The sequence below is a fragment of the Dreissena polymorpha genome, chromosome 11, assembly GCF_020536995.1.
Source record: "Dreissena polymorpha isolate Duluth1 chromosome 11, UMN_Dpol_1.0, whole genome shotgun sequence".
Lineage (NCBI taxonomy): Eukaryota > Metazoa > Mollusca > Bivalvia > Myida > Dreissenidae > Dreissena > Dreissena polymorpha.
The window spans coordinates 11,623,862-11,639,639 of record NC_068365.1 but is presented as its reverse complement, the minus strand read 5'-3'; the positions used below and the strand labels follow the sequence as shown (position 1 = coordinate 11,639,639).

General features: G+C 36.9%; 1 protein-coding gene and 1 long non-coding RNA gene across 4 annotated transcripts in view; both read left to right on the top strand.

The window, feature by feature from the left end:
- Window positions 1-15,778, top strand: part of LOC127849527 (uncharacterized) — a 109,572-nt gene that overhangs the window by 83,024 nt on the left and 10,770 nt on the right. The gene's annotated exons all lie outside the window — the stretch shown is intronic.
- LOC127849526 (transcription factor E2F8-like) overlaps window positions 1-15,778 on the top strand; it is a 31,914-nt gene that overhangs the window by 5,366 nt on the left and 10,770 nt on the right. For 2 of the 3 annotated variants that reach the window (XM_052382154.1, XM_052382151.1), the window contains exons 6-10: window positions 6,500-6,570; window positions 7,531-7,615; window positions 9,302-9,451; window positions 9,948-10,019; window positions 14,351-14,410. In XM_052382154.1, coding sequence (XP_052238114.1) covers window positions 6,500-6,570; window positions 7,531-7,615; window positions 9,302-9,451; window positions 9,948-10,019; window positions 14,351-14,410 — 438 coding nt within the window. The remainder of the gene's footprint in view (window positions 1-6,499; window positions 6,571-7,530; window positions 7,616-9,301; window positions 9,452-9,947; window positions 10,020-14,350; window positions 14,411-15,778) is intronic. The other variant, XM_052382152.1, reaches the window with a different exon arrangement.

Here is a 15,778-nt window from a genome sequence, read left to right as displayed (position 1 = left end):
CCTACCCAGAATCCCCCCCCCTTTTCCACTTAGAATATTCAGCAAATGTTAAAGTTTTCGTACTACCCCATTTATTTTCATTGTCCCTTGACATATTGCTTTCATATTTTGCATACTTGTTTATCATCATCACCCCAACCTATAAACAAGAGCAGACAACTCTATCAAGCATTGTGTCATAATTATTGCCTATTTTATACTTAGAATATGCATATTATTGATAAATCTATGTTAAAGTTTGCGTACTACCCCAAATATTTCCTATATCATTTGACATATTGCTTTTATATTTTGCATACTTGTTTACCAACATGACCCCAACCTATTAACAAGAGCAGACCACTGTATCAAGCATTTTTAGCGCACCTGAGCACAACGTGCTCATGGTGAGCTTTAGTGATCGCTTTTTCTCCGTGGTGCGTTGTGCGGCGTCAACATTTGTCTTGTTAACTCTCTAGAGGCCACATTTATTGTCCAATATTCATGAAACTTGCTAAGAAGATTTGTCCCAATGATATCTTGGATTAGTTCAGAAATGGTAACCTTTGCTTGAAAAACATGGCTGCCAAGGGGCGGGACATTTTTCCTTATATGGCTTTATAAGGCAATAGTAAAATCTTGTTAACACCTTAGAGAATACATTTATTGTCCAATCTTCATGAAACTTGGTCAGAAGATTCATCTCAATAAAAACTTGGACGAGTTAAAAAATGATGCCGGTTGGTTGAAAAACATGGCCACCACAGGGGCCGGGCATTTTTCCTTATATGGCTATAGTAAAACCTTGTTAACACTCTAGAGGTCACATTTATTGTCCGATCATCGTGAAACTTGGTCAGAAAATTTGTCCCAATGATATCTTGGATGAGTTCGATAATGGTTTTGGTTGCTGTAAAAACATGGCCACCAGGGGGCGGGGCATTTTTCCTTATATGGCTATAGTAAAACCTTGTTAAAACTCTAGAGGCCACATTTATTGTCCAGTCTTCGTGAAATTTGGTCGGAAGATTGGTCTCTAGATATCTTTGATTAGTTTGAAAATAATTATGTTTGCTTGAAAAACATGGCTTCAAAGGGGCGAGGCAATTTTCCTTGTATGGCTATAGTAAAATCTTGTTAACACTCTAGAGGCCACATTAACTGTCCGATCTTCATGAAACTTGGCCAGAAGATTCATACCGATAATATCTTGGACGAGTTCAAAACTGATGCCAGTTGGTTGAAAAACATGGCTGCCAGGGGGCGGGGCATTTTTATGTCCCCCACTATAGTAGTGGGGGACAATGTTTTTTGCCCTGTCTGTTGGTCTGTTGGTTTGCGCCAACTTTAACATTTGCAATAACTTTTGCAATATTCAAGATAGCAACTTGATATTTGGCATGCATGTGTATCTCATGGAGCTGCACATTTTGAGTGGTGAAAGGTCAAGGTCATCCTTCAAGGTCAGAGGTCAAATATATGTGGCCAAAATCGCTCATTTTATGAGTACTTTTGCAATATTGAAGATAGCAACTTGATATTTGGCATGCATGTGTATCTCATGGAGCTGCACATTTTGAGTGGTGAAAGGTCAAGGTCATCCTTCAAGGTCAAATATATGGGTCAAAATTGCTCATGTAATGTCACTTCTGCAATTTTTTTAAACATCATCTAATAAATTACCACACCCCACATTATACCCCCTCTCAACCCCCCCCCCCCCCCCCACAAAAATTAAAATAAATTATTTAATATGAACAAATAGTCCCATGATGGCTTACGTTATAATGTCAAGCACTCGAATAGTCGAGCGCGCTGTCCTCTGACAGCTCTTGTTATACTTAGAAAATTGAAAATTTGGTTAAGTTTTGTGTTTAGGTCCACTTTATTCCTTAAGTATCAAAGCTATTGATTACATATTGCAACACTTACTAACTATCTTAAGGGGACTGTGCAGGCAAAGTTATGTAAATCTGACTGGCATTTTGACAGATTTATGGGCCCTTTATACTTAGAAATTGAAAATTTGATTAAGTTTTGTGTTTTGGTCCCCGTTACTCCTAAAGTATCATAGATATTGCTTTCATACTTGGAACACTCTCAAACTATCACAAGGGGACAGTACAGGACGAGTTGCATAACTGTGGTTGTCATTTTTATGGAATTATGGCCCTTTTTGACTTAGTAACTTTGAATATATGGTTAAATTTTGTGTTTAGATCCACTTTACTTCTAAAGTATCAAGGCTATTGCTTTCAAACTTCATTTACTTTCATGCTTTCATGAGGGTACTGTACCTGGCAAGTTGAATTTTACCTTGACCTTTGAAGGACCTTGACTATCAAGGTCAAATTAATAAATTTTGCTAAAATTGCCATAACTACCTTATTTATGATTAGATTTGATTGATATTTCGACATAACAACTCTTACCTGACATACCACAATAGACTCCACCCAAACCATCCCCCACATGCCCACCCCCCCCCCCCCACCCCCCCCCCCAAAAAAAAATATTTATTTTTTTCATTTTATTTTTAAAGATCATATAATAAATGACTACACCCTCGCACTATACCCCCCCCCCCCCCCCCCCCTCCCTCCTTTGTGATTGAAGTATTGGGATAGGTCCCTTAACCTTTAAAAAAATAGATGAGCGGTCTGCACCCGCAAGGCGGTGCTCTTGTTAAACACTGCACCCGTAGCTGAGCGTGGCACCTGTTATGCGGTGCTCTCGTTTCAATAAACTAGTTTCTCAGGAATTACTTAAAAGGATTTCATTCAAATTCGAATAAGATGTATTCCCTGTGTTACACTGACCCCATGGGTCAAGTTTGGAAGTTCTTTATAGAAATTTGTCAAAATTAGAGCCACTTTACACGTGCACTGTATATTAGGAAGAGCTATTGTAATGCAATTACATACACAGATTAGCTCAATCAAAACTAGATATATGATAGCAGATAATGTCTAGGTCACTGTTACTTAATATGGATGAATGGTTTCTGCTCAATAACACGTTTTAATCATATTACAAGCCCTCTTAATGTACAACTGAGCATTTGCTCAAGACAATCTTAATATTAACGAGTGAAAGGCCTAAGGGGTTGTGACGGTATCTACCACTGTACCAGTGTACCTTAATCTAGTAATCTGAATTAGTCTTCTTTTTTTGCCACATACTTGGGGCTTATCAGGGCTTTCCTTAGACCTCAAATCTCAAGAGTCAATGACTCTTGGGACCATATTTTCAAGAGTCAAAATTAAATTTGTGCGAGTCATAATAATAATGCAGGAGAGTAAATGGTATTTGTACTTTAAGCTAATTACTGAGATATAATATATAAAAAGCAACAAATTAACAAATATCTAAACATTTTTTTCTTATGTTCCAGTCAATAAAAGACACAATGTAAACAACATTGTGACCAACATTGTGAGCATAGTGAAATCAATACGAAAAAAACACATGCACTGGTACTGACATAATATATATCAGGGGTGTCAGTTGTCCCAAATTCGATACCCTGAAAATTAAGCAGAGAGTCTGAGACAATAAGATAAAGAAAATAGAGGGCAGAGCCCCTCAAGCCCTAGCTTATATTTTTGTTTTTATGCCCCCTGATCGAATGATCAGGGGTATATTGTTTTTGGCCTGTCTGTCTGTCTTTCTGTCTGTCTGTCATTCTGTCCCAAAACTTTATCCTAGGTTAAAGTTTTGCAATACTGAAGATAGCAACTTGATATTTGGCATGCATGTGTATCTCATGAAGCTGCAAATTTTAAGTGGTGAAAGGTCAAGGTCATCCTTCAAGGTCAAAGGTAAACAACAAAAAAAGCAGCGCACTAGGGGGCATTGTGTTTCTGACAAACACATCTCTTGTTATTTTCTTTCTATGTGCAATTTCTTGTGAGTACAATGCTAAATGTTATCAATCAGACCATCCGTAACACTGCATGTGTATTCATCATTCTATTAAAATATTATAAAGATCGTTGAAAATAAATTAAAATCGACGCATTATACCGTGTCCGAAAACGACTGTCCGAAAACATGTCGAGATTCGTCTTTTGCAAATTAAATAAAATATGCATTTTGTTTGACTGGAGAAAATGAAAGCCAGTAATAAGTAACCTAGCAAATACGCAATAAATATAATAATTCGATTGAAATATTGTTTTAAAATATATTACAGAATTTGCAGTGCTTTACTTTGCTAATAGATAATTTATAGATAGCTGACATTGGCAACGTTCGTAGAATATTATGGTACGGTTTTCGGAAAGAAGCGAAGATGTTTCTCCAGTTAGGCCTACTGCTCATGTCAGTGCGGTGTCAGCCGCTTACCGTCAAAAATCAGAAATAAATACGCCCTCCCCCGCCTTAAACTAACTCATCGGATTTACATTCATCTCAAAATCGACCATGGACGGCTCAAATCCGGATTTAATTATTATGCCCCCCTTCGAAGAAGAGGGGGTATATTGCTTTGCTAATGTCGGTCGGTCGGTCCGTCCACCAGGTGGTTGTCAGACGATAACTCAAGAACGCTTGTGCCTAGGATCATGAAACTTCATAGGTACATTGATCATTACTAGCAGATGACCCCTATTGATTTTGAGGTCACTAGGTCAAAGGTCAAGGTCACGGTGACTCGAAATAGTAAAATGGTTTTTTGAATTATAATTTTAGAATGCATACGCGGCAAACAGGGCACACTCTGAACAATATTACTGAAGCAACTGGTCTGTAATCCTACATCTATAATTATCAGTCCAATGAAACATCATCCTTTTAGTAAAATACAGTGGATCAGTAAAAATATTATCAGAATATGAGATTTTTTTGTAGATTTTGTATATCTACTACATCTACTACTGCTCTACTACTACTACTACTACTACTTCTACTACTACTACTACTATTACTACTACTTCTACTACTACTACTTCTACTACTACTACTACTACTACTACTACTACTACTACTACTACTACTATTTTTTTTCTACCACCACCACCACCTACTACTACTACTACTCTATTACTACTACTACTACTACTACTACTACTACTACTTCTACTACTACTACTACAACTACTACTACTTCTACGAATCCCGCCCTGACCACTGGAATTTCCTTGAGCAAGAAATTTATCCCACATATGCTCCTCTCTACCCAGGTGTATAAATGGGTACCTGTGAGGGATAAAAGTCAATGTTCCGTGGCTGCAAACTGCGCCGAATGTAAACGGACGACTGATATCCCAGTGATCGGGGGGCAAATGTCAAAGTCGATTGAATATGTATATAGTAATCAGACTATAAACACATGCATTTGCATTTGCATTTTACTACTACTACTACTACTACTACTACTACTACTACTACTACTACTACTACTACTACTACTACTACTTCTACTACTACTACTACTACTACTACTACTTCTACTACTACTACTACTACTACTACTACTACTACTACTACTACTACTACTACTACTACTACTATTTCTTCTGCTTCCACCACCACCACCAACACCACCACCACCCACATTGACAAAAACGTATTCAGTGACAAAAAACGTATTCACACAATGGCTGCTACTACAACTTATAGCCCATATAGGGGGGCATGCATGTTTTACAAACAGCCCTTGTTTCATTTGCCATCTTCACCGAAGACACGCGACAAACACGCCGTTTTTTGTGCCGTCTCAAATGGTCAATTATTACGCCTATGTAGAAATCAATTAGCACATGCAGCAGTCAAATTAATCACTTTGCCACAAGGTCAGTTATACCAGTTCTATGGTTATTTTTAGCAACTCTGATGCAAAGCGTGTAATGTGATGTTGTAGCATGTACATTATTATGCCAGCATAACTTTTGTGCGTCTTTAAACGGAGCAAACATGTAAAACAGGGTTGGGTGTATTCAGCTTTGGAAATACATTCTGACATATTGTGGAAATATTTCATAAAATATGCTTTACAGTCTATTGTAGATATGGATGTTATTATTATATATTGGATATTATTAAAACTGAGGCCGGTGAGTCCATTCAGTTTTGGTGGGTTTTATCACGGAGCGTATAATTATCATCTAGAGTCCGTGGTTAAATACATGATTTTTCTGCGAACAGCTGATAACAAACGCTCGGATAAATAATGAACGTTGATACACGCGTCATTGAACCAGCAGGGTTTTATTTGGTCATTACTAGATTTCTCAATGGGCCAAACTCCGCCTACTGGGCGGACTTGTGCTTCAATGATTGGAAACTGGCGATAACGGTTAGCGTCTACCAAAAGATATACTCCGCCCCAAGCCAATTATCGCTCAGTCTTAATAACTTTTGATCTCGTTGACGCAAGTCAGTTGATTCCCCTGGGTCAAATGTGACGCATGACGTAATTTTCTCACGAGTCAAACTAGGGTCTTCTGTAATTTTCAAGCGTCAAAACCCGGGAGCGAGTCAAAGGAAAGCACTGACTAATGCTTTGCCTTCTTTTCAGCAGCTTTGCGTAAAGACAAGTCTCTTGGAATCATGAGTCAGAAGTTCCTGATGCTGTTCTTAGTTTCTAAGGTATGAAAACGTTAATTATATATTCAAATGTTATAGTAGCCAAATCAATTGCTTGACAATTGTAGTATTAAACATCAGTCTCTATGACAGTCTGTCAGCTGGGGAACAAAGCCAGGTAAACTGGAAAAGGTCCAGGAATAATGTTTAGAATACTGGCCCTCAAGGCTGTTTGAAGCAATCAGGTAAATAACTTATTTGCTGGCTAGTAAATTGGCATTTGGAAGTGTTATAGAGTTTTGCTGACCTTGCAGCAAATGAATGGTTTGCGGAGACTACTTTGAATTTTTTGCATAGGATTAACAGATGAAGTAGTTTCATTTCAGTTAAAAAAAATAATAAAAAGCAACAAAATGGCAATGAAGTATTAAAGTTTCTGATATAAATTGTCTGTTCAACCTAGGTCTCTAATTTGAACTTATTATGCCGCCCGATTGAAAGATCGGGGCTATATTGTTTTTGGCCTGTCTGTCACTAAACTTTAACATTGGTCATAACTTTTGCAATATTGAAGATAGCAGCTTGATATTTGGCATGCATGTGTATCTCGTGGAGCTGCACATTTTGAGTGGTGAAAGGTCAAGGTCATCCTTCAGGGCCAAATATATGGCTTCAAAGCGACGCAAAAGCGGGCATTGTGCTTCTGACAAACACATCTCTTGTTTTTAGGTAGCTTTTGCTAAGTGGATATGGTATTGGCATAGCATCTGGGAGTTCAAGGGGTTGATCTCCAGTGTGGGAATTTTAGGTCTTTTCCAAAGACATAAAGTACTTGTTCTACCCAGAAAAGGGACTCTAGGAAATAAGAATGTTTCAATTAGCCATTGGCTTTCCATGCAATGAGGCTAAAAGTAATGGGCTTAAATAAGATAAAACTGATTTGAAGTAAGTTAATTAGTTATCTCTGGATTAAGCTGAATGGTTACTGCATGAACCATATTTCATGATTGATTTGCATTTCAGCCAAAGACTGTAAACCTGGATTTATCAGCCAAGCTTTTGATTGGTGATGCAAATATTGACAGAACAGAAAATGCAAAATTTAAAAGTATGTACACAAATTTAATCTTGTTTTGATTAATTGACATAAAAGCTTTGCAGTATTTAATAAACATGCATATTTAATTTGAATCAATTTATGGTACATTTTATCCTTAAAGTTTCATGTAATTTATTGGCATTATGCCCAAATTTTGATGGGACAGTCCTGTTTCATGGATTTCTTGATATAATAGGATTTATTCTCAACTACTTTTGTTCTTTAAGTTTGATTTGAACTTTGCTATGCAGGCTCTGTTTTGCTAAAACTTACAATGGTTATACCTTTATTTCCCGCTAATTGCCTCTATTATAAACTAACTGCTTTGACATGACTGAAATACTGTCATCAAAATTAGCAGTTCAACCAAGCATGCCAGAATTATTGTATTTATAACATGAGACCAAGAATCCATTCTAGTCCCACCTATATCAGTCTTCGAAATTAGCTTTGAAAAGTTACATGTAAGTCGGGCCAGTTACTTAAGAATTTGTACATGCCCAACATATTTTTTACATGCCCAAACTTTTTTAACCAAAATTATAACAAATCACAACATTTTAACACTTACATGCTACACATAGTAAAGCAGAACATTTGTTTCAATAGTAGTGAATACAATTACATCTAATCAGTCACTAGAATTAAGACGGTCGATCGTTACACCAGTGCTCTTGAAAAGAGCGTTCTCTGGTGTCCTCGTACCATTTCTTGACTTCCTTTTTCTCTAAATCATTGTCAATTTTCTATTTTGGAAGTGCTTTATCGGGCTTAGCCCCATCAACATACCTAAGATACTGCATAGCCTCTATGTCGACAATGACATTTGTTTACATTGACAAAAACGAAAGCGTATTACTTGATTGAAATGATCGATTCAAAAAGCATCTTCTCGATTAATGTCTAGAGAAACCGTCCATAAGAACCGAATGTGACCGAACTGCATCGGTCAAAAACAATAACGATGACGTGTGCAAGCAGGTGCCTGGTGTTAAACCAATCGAATTTCATTGTTTTACAACTTACGGCAAGGTGTTTGTTCGCAAAATTGAAAAAAAGATCTGCAAATATCAAGAACCGCTTACGGTTTTTTTTTATAAACTGTCAATTGGCTTCAATAATTTACATGCCCGGCGGGCCACAAACGTGAATTTTTGTATGTGCCCGGCAGTAATTTTACTCGCCACGGGCGATCGGGCGTGTGCTAATTTCGAAGACTGCTATATCAAACTGAAAATCTGGTTCAAAATGTACCAGTGCATATTTATGCTCCTCCAAAATGTTTTTTGGGGGGATCATATAGTCGCCGCTTCGTCTGTCCGTGTGTGTCTGTCTGTCCGTCCGTTTTGTTTTGTCCGAGATAGTTCTCAGCAACTAATGACCGGAATTCAATAAAACTTTATTTGAAGCTTCACTACCAAGAGATGTGCATTTTATCAGCGGGTTCTGGTCGAATAATTTTTCACAGAGTTATGGCCCTTTGAAATTTTCTATAACAAAATTCTTGTCCCCCCAACTACTGTGCCCTCAAGACGTTTCCTTTTATCTGAATATATAGTGCAATATTGTGACAAAAAAACCTTTGGGAGCATCACCTGTCTCCGACGGTTCCTTGTTTCATCACTAAAATAGCACTAAACCCCGCCAAAATTCCAACAAAACACTTTCTAAGCAAGTGTGTATGTTGTGTTTCAGCAAAGATCCGTAGGCTATACGACATAGCAAACATCCTGACGAGCCTCAACCTGATCAAGAAGGTGCATGTGACGGAGATAAGGGGGCGGAAGCCAGCATTCAAATACATAGGACCTGACATCGATGTACCTGGAACGGATGTGCAATTAAGTATGGAGGCTCGTCCTGTATTGTACTAATGTAGGCGTGGTTAAAGAAGTTATATGATTGATAAAACAAAGCTGAATTTATATGTGATTACTTGAGGGCAAACGAATGTGTAACACAAACAGTGAAATAAAATGACAATTTCGGAAAGCTGATGGAAATTGTACCAGTGCTTGTTACTAATTTGTTGTTGCTTTTTTACTTAAAAAAAACTATAACGGCAACTTGCAAACATAGTGCTCATGGGTAGCTGTTATGATACTGTGTTGTCTGTACATGGGCCCATCTGTTGGTCCTTAAGCCCTGTTGTTTTTAAATTTTGATCAATGTTATTAATTGATTTTATGCCAGAAACACTGTTTACAAACATTTCATAAAATATTTTATATGCCATCAAAAGAGATTTGCTGGAAACTGTTTTTGAGAGGATTCTTAATGACAATTATAAACATATTTACAGTCATATGTTTGTTGATTGAGATATATTTTCCGTGGACAGCGTGTTGCAGTGATGGGTGCCACAGACCAAGTACAAGGCATTCAATACTCGACTGCATACAGAATAACAGAGGTAAGCAGTCAATTCAAGTTTTAGTCTTTGTGCAGTTGGTATTCTTTCCACACGATGAAGTTTTTTTCTCAGCTGTTACATGCTCTGGTTTGGACCTTAGGTACATTGTATACAGATACAGTATTTTCCAATATATTATTGTTGTAAAAATGGGTAAGAAGGCAAGGATTTTCTTGAGGTCAACATGTTACCAGCTTGCTTGATTGCAAATCTTTCTGTTTTTATGCCTCCGGATCGAATGATTGAGGGTATATTGTTTTTGGCCTGTCTGTCATTGTATGTGTCTGTCTGTCATTGTGTCGGTCTGTCCAAAAACTTAACCTTGGTCATAACTTTTCAGGGTCGGCACCAATCAACTGCCCCCGGTTTTGACCGGCGGTTTTTACCGGTTAAAACCGCCCAGGTCAATACTCCCAAAGTGGTCAATACTGGTCGATTGAACTTCACCCCCAATTTTGATTAATATTCCATGCCTAATTAAACAATATTGATAATATAAATATAACAGACATGTCTTAAGCTATTAATACCAACTATTTTATACCTGTTCATGCAATGTGTAGGCCAATCCCTCAAAATTGTGCAAATTAGTCAAATTTGGTCAATTGGATTTTCTGGTCGATTGAACTTTTTTTTCCATTCTAATGAATTATGAATGCTCAGATAATTCTGTGCTTAATTCAACAAGAACCTGTCAATAACTGTGTACATGGGTGTGATTTTTCCGTGGATTTCCACTGATCGGGTTGTCCCGGGGGTCACTTCTGAGATTCGCATAAATTCGTTTAAAAAAATGTGGGGGAGAGGCGCTGCCACCGATTCCGCAGACGTATTTCATAAGCGGCCCGAAATATCCACGGCCTGCGAAATCTCTCCACATTTTACACTGGTAGATTCTGACTAAGCATTTTTAAAACGAGCGATATAATTGGCTATCGTTTCTCTATATTCCAATTAAAATCGTTTTCTTAAAATGTGTTTGGTATTTGTTAGCTGATTCGTTTGCAAAAAATAGCAATCGAATAAACGACTGACATCACCTAGTCTGATAGGAATAATGAAATGTGTTTGTCAAAGAAAAAGACTACGTTTTAGATACAAGCAACAGATATTTTGTTAAGAAATGTGCTCAGTGATTTTGTGTCACGGAAACCAGTGTTTGCAAATTGGAGTTTAGTCTACTCGCGAAGTAAAACAATTCATAAGAATATCTTTCGAAAATGGAAATAGACAAACAGGCATGCCGACAAACATGATTTGATTTATATGTTAGTGGGTCTGTGTATAATCAGATTCATATGCATATTCTGCTTTATTATGTTTGTTACGCTGTTCAGTTAACTGAAATAGCATTGAACTGAGTGAACTGAAGATAAGAAATGCAAGATATTGAAAGGTAAACAAATTAAATATATTAATTTAACTCATAATAACATAGTTTAATACATCATTCACACAAGAAGAACACTCAAGTGTGTTTGTTTATATTTAGTCCATTAACTGTAATTCAATACATTGGAAAACTGCTACTATTGATCACAATAAATACTGACTACTGTTTACTCTGCATCCTCAATAAGATAAATGTGAAGTTTAACAGGTTTTTATAAAGAAATATTGTTATGAAGTTCAAGAAGTTGTTTATTGTTTAATGTCTGTTTTAAGGTTTGTCATTGCGTTATGCGCGCCATTCGCACAGTATAAATCAGTCGACAGAATTTTCCTCCCCTCTGACTTTGCCTCAATCACACCCCTGGTGTATGACAAGTATGAGTTGTTCCTCATGCCCCACTGTCCCCACAGTCTTCTCACCTATATAGGTTGGGGCACCCAAAACTGATAATAGGGCCTTAAATGGCACCTTAATTTTTGACACGACCCTTACTTGTCATGTATTCTTGCATAGATTTCTTTAAATACTTTTTAAACAAAATAGTGAACAAATCTTTTATTTTCCATTGATATAAAAATAAAAAATGTCCACAATTGGAAAACATTATATACATGTATTGTCAAAATCAACAACTTTGATTGCTTATTCATTTGAATACCAATTGAACTTTTAAATATGAAAGGAAAAAACCTTCTTAATTCAGAAAGGAGATAAATTAGAAGTAACTATTTAATTAATAGCAAGTGATCTCCTTTTGTGTGAGTGATATGAAATAGCCTAAGGGCAGATTTGCTTATTGTCAATATCAGAGACATAACACTGCATGCATTTTATTACCATTTAAGGCTTAGGGGCCAGATTTATGACCCTAAAAAACTAGAGTTCTGTTTGTCCATCTGCTTATCAAATAGATATATCAATCGATAAGTGAAATACTATGGTAACTACAATAGTAATAATACTTTAGTAACAGATGTGATACACTTAGATAAAGATATTGCCTTAGTCCTTATGTATTTGAGGCCGTTCCCATAAATAATAAAGAAGAAATTTTTAACAGCTTTAAAGATTTTTTTACAATGAATAACTAAAAAAAAGTGTTAATTACAGAATAATTATTGACTTAATATAAAATAGCTCCTTTGTGATGTTTAAATGCTACAATTTTCAATCGACCAGTATTGACCGGTTTAAACCGGGTATTGACCGCCGGCCCGGTCAATACTCAATTGACCGGGCAATATGCCAACCCTGTAACTTTTGCAATATTGAAGATAGCAACTTGATATTTGGCATGCATGTGTATCTCATGGAGCTGCACATTTTCAGTGGTGAAAGAATAAGGTCATCCTTAAAGGTCAAAGGTCAAATACTGTGAAACCATTTATTTTCGTCGGCACAAAATTTCGCCCTTTTCATAAAAATGACTATTTCGTCCGCTCTTAAATTCGTCCATTTCTGGTTTTGAAAAAACAAAACAAAAAACGTCCGATTTGTTTGTAATACATGTAATACGCGGTTGCGAAAACATTGTGCTGGGGAAAGAGAGGTGCAGCACTTGGTAGTCACTTGCAGGAGGTGGGCCTTGTTTGGCATATGCCAATTAGCAAGTCTGTTATTTTAGGTGATAGTAACTGTCCCTTATCATTTTATGTCATTGACACGTTCTTTGTTATGATTAGCGGATAAGTTGGACTGAATAATCGTTAACAAGTGTTTTAAACAACGAAGCCAATTGCCAATTAGTCTTTTTCCATTACTATCACGGTCAAACTGATTACAATCTTACCTTTATCAGCGCCAATTAGAGAAGGTGCGAACATTATGGGTTATAATTAGCGTAAGCAAATTATTTTGGTCATATTTCATTAAAGTTTCAAGCGTTTTGCATCGTAAATATTTGAAACCAAACAACCAAACACAAATCAAAATGTTCTTTATTAATTTGTAACAAAGCGCATAATATATTTCACACATCGTCATATTTTAATTGCGTTTAATAGTATTGTCTTTAATCCGGATTCGCCGCGTGTAGGCTGTATAATCTGCAACACCCCTGAAAAACACAATACACACAATGGGTAATGAAGTTGTTAACACTTAGCGCTAATCAACACTATTATACCTAAACAAAGTCGACGCATTAGATACAGCCTTATTGCATTCGCGTTTTACAGGAAATGTCAGTTGTCAGTACACTGTATAATGAACACCCCTTTGTGTCAAAACCGGATTTAACTTGAGTGTGAATAGTCGACTGTTTCATGTTCTTTGTATCAATACCATCTGTGTATCTGTATTATAAGTATACCAGTCAACAAACAAGTTGCGCGCTTCCGCATATGGGTATTCGGACGTTCAAAAAATTGACCTACGGTTTAGCGTTCACGCCGTCGAACGCATTAAAGCAATATAACTCTTTTTTTTTCACTATTTCTTTATATGCAAAAAATACTAGTGGCTTATAACTTACCTTGCAATCTTTTTTTCTCGCATTTTGCGAGTGTGCGAGTGTTAATTTCGAGCCGTGTGTATATGCTTGGATTACGCTGGATTTAAATGCCTCATGCCTACGGTAATTCAGTCTTATTTGTTTCAAATATGGGACATGATTGTTCGTTAGGATCTTGAATTCGTCCATCGGTCGAAGGACGAAAAACGCGAAAAATAATGTCGGACGAATAATAATGGTTTCACAGTATATGACTTCAAAGCGGCGCAATAGGGGGCATTGTGTTTCTGACAAACGCATCTCTTGTTTTTTATCAAGTGTTTGTTTTTCTATGCTTGCAAACTGTTCTTGCAACTTTGAATGCTCAAGGTTTTGTTTCAATTGGTCTTTTAGTGTTATTTAAAGCAGATTTTGGTATGTTCTTACTGATTTTTTCTATTGTATATACATATGAATAAATATAACCTTTGCTAATTTAATTTTCAGTTGCCAAAATAATTGACGCGTACAAAGAATCAACACCAAGGAGCTCTTCCTCATCCGAAGGTAAGAAATCCATCATTCACAATAATGAGAGAAGATATAAGAGACTCGTAGGTTGATGTGGATCACCAAGAAGTTGAGCCTCAGTCTGGGAGGGATAAGTGCATAATGGTGAAGGGTTTTATCCCATCATCAGACGTGCATTGTCGAAATAAACCACTGTGGAATAAATTTTCCTCTATTTCGGCAGTGCTGAAATATAGCTGTCACGCGCGGCGGAGAATGGTCATATTTCTCGGAATCAACTATAAAGTAATCATTTTTAGCTCATCTATTTTTTGAAAAAAAATTATGAGCTATTGTCATCACCTTGGCGTCGGCGTTGGCGTCGGCGTCCGGTTAAGTTTTGCGTTTAGGTCCACTTTTCTCAGAAAGTATCAATGCTATTGCATTCAAACTTGGTACACTTACTTACTATCATGAGGGGACTGGGCAGGCAAAGTAAGATAACTCTGGCGTGCATTTTGACAGAATAATGTGCCCTTTTTATACTTAGAAAATTGAAAATTTTGGTTAAGTTTTGCGTTTAGGTCCACTTTTCTCAGAAAGTATCAATGCTATTGCATTCAAACTTGGTACACTTACTTACTTTAATGAGGCGACTGGGCAGGCAAAGTTAGATAACTCTGGCGTGCATTTTGACAGAATTATGTGCCCTTTTTATACTTAGAAAATTGAAAATTTTGGTTAAGTTTTGCGTTTAGGTCCACTTTTCTCAGTAAGTATCAATGCTATTGCATTCAAACTTGGTACACTTACTTACTATCATGAGGGGACTGGGCAGGCAATGTTAGATAACTCTGGCGTGCATTTTGACAGAATTATGTGCCCTCTTGACCTTTGAATGACCTTGACTCTCAAGGTCAAATTATTAAATTTTGCTAAAATTGCCATAACTTCTTTATTTATGATTAGATTTGATTGATACTTTGACGAAACTACTCTTACCTGACATACCACAATTGACTCCACCCAAACCATCCCCCGTGCCCTCCCCCCCCCCCTCCCCCTTTCCCTCCCTATTTTTTTTTTTTTTTTTTTTTTTTTTTTTTTTAAGATCATCTCACAAATGACCACCACACCCTCACACTATACCCCCACTATACCCCCACCCCACCCCCCAATTTTTTTTTTAAACGGTTATGTTTGAAATACCGTCCAACCATCGCACCCCTCTTCACTCCACCCCTCCCTCCTTTGTGATTGGAGATGAGAGTCCCTTCACCTTTAAAAAGAAAATAGATGAGCGGTCTGCACCCGCAAGGCGGTGCTCTTGTTATGAAAATCGAATCAGATTCAACAAAACAAACATTTTGATACCAAGATGAAATATATTTTTAACACATAATGCAACTCAAAAAGCAAAAAAAC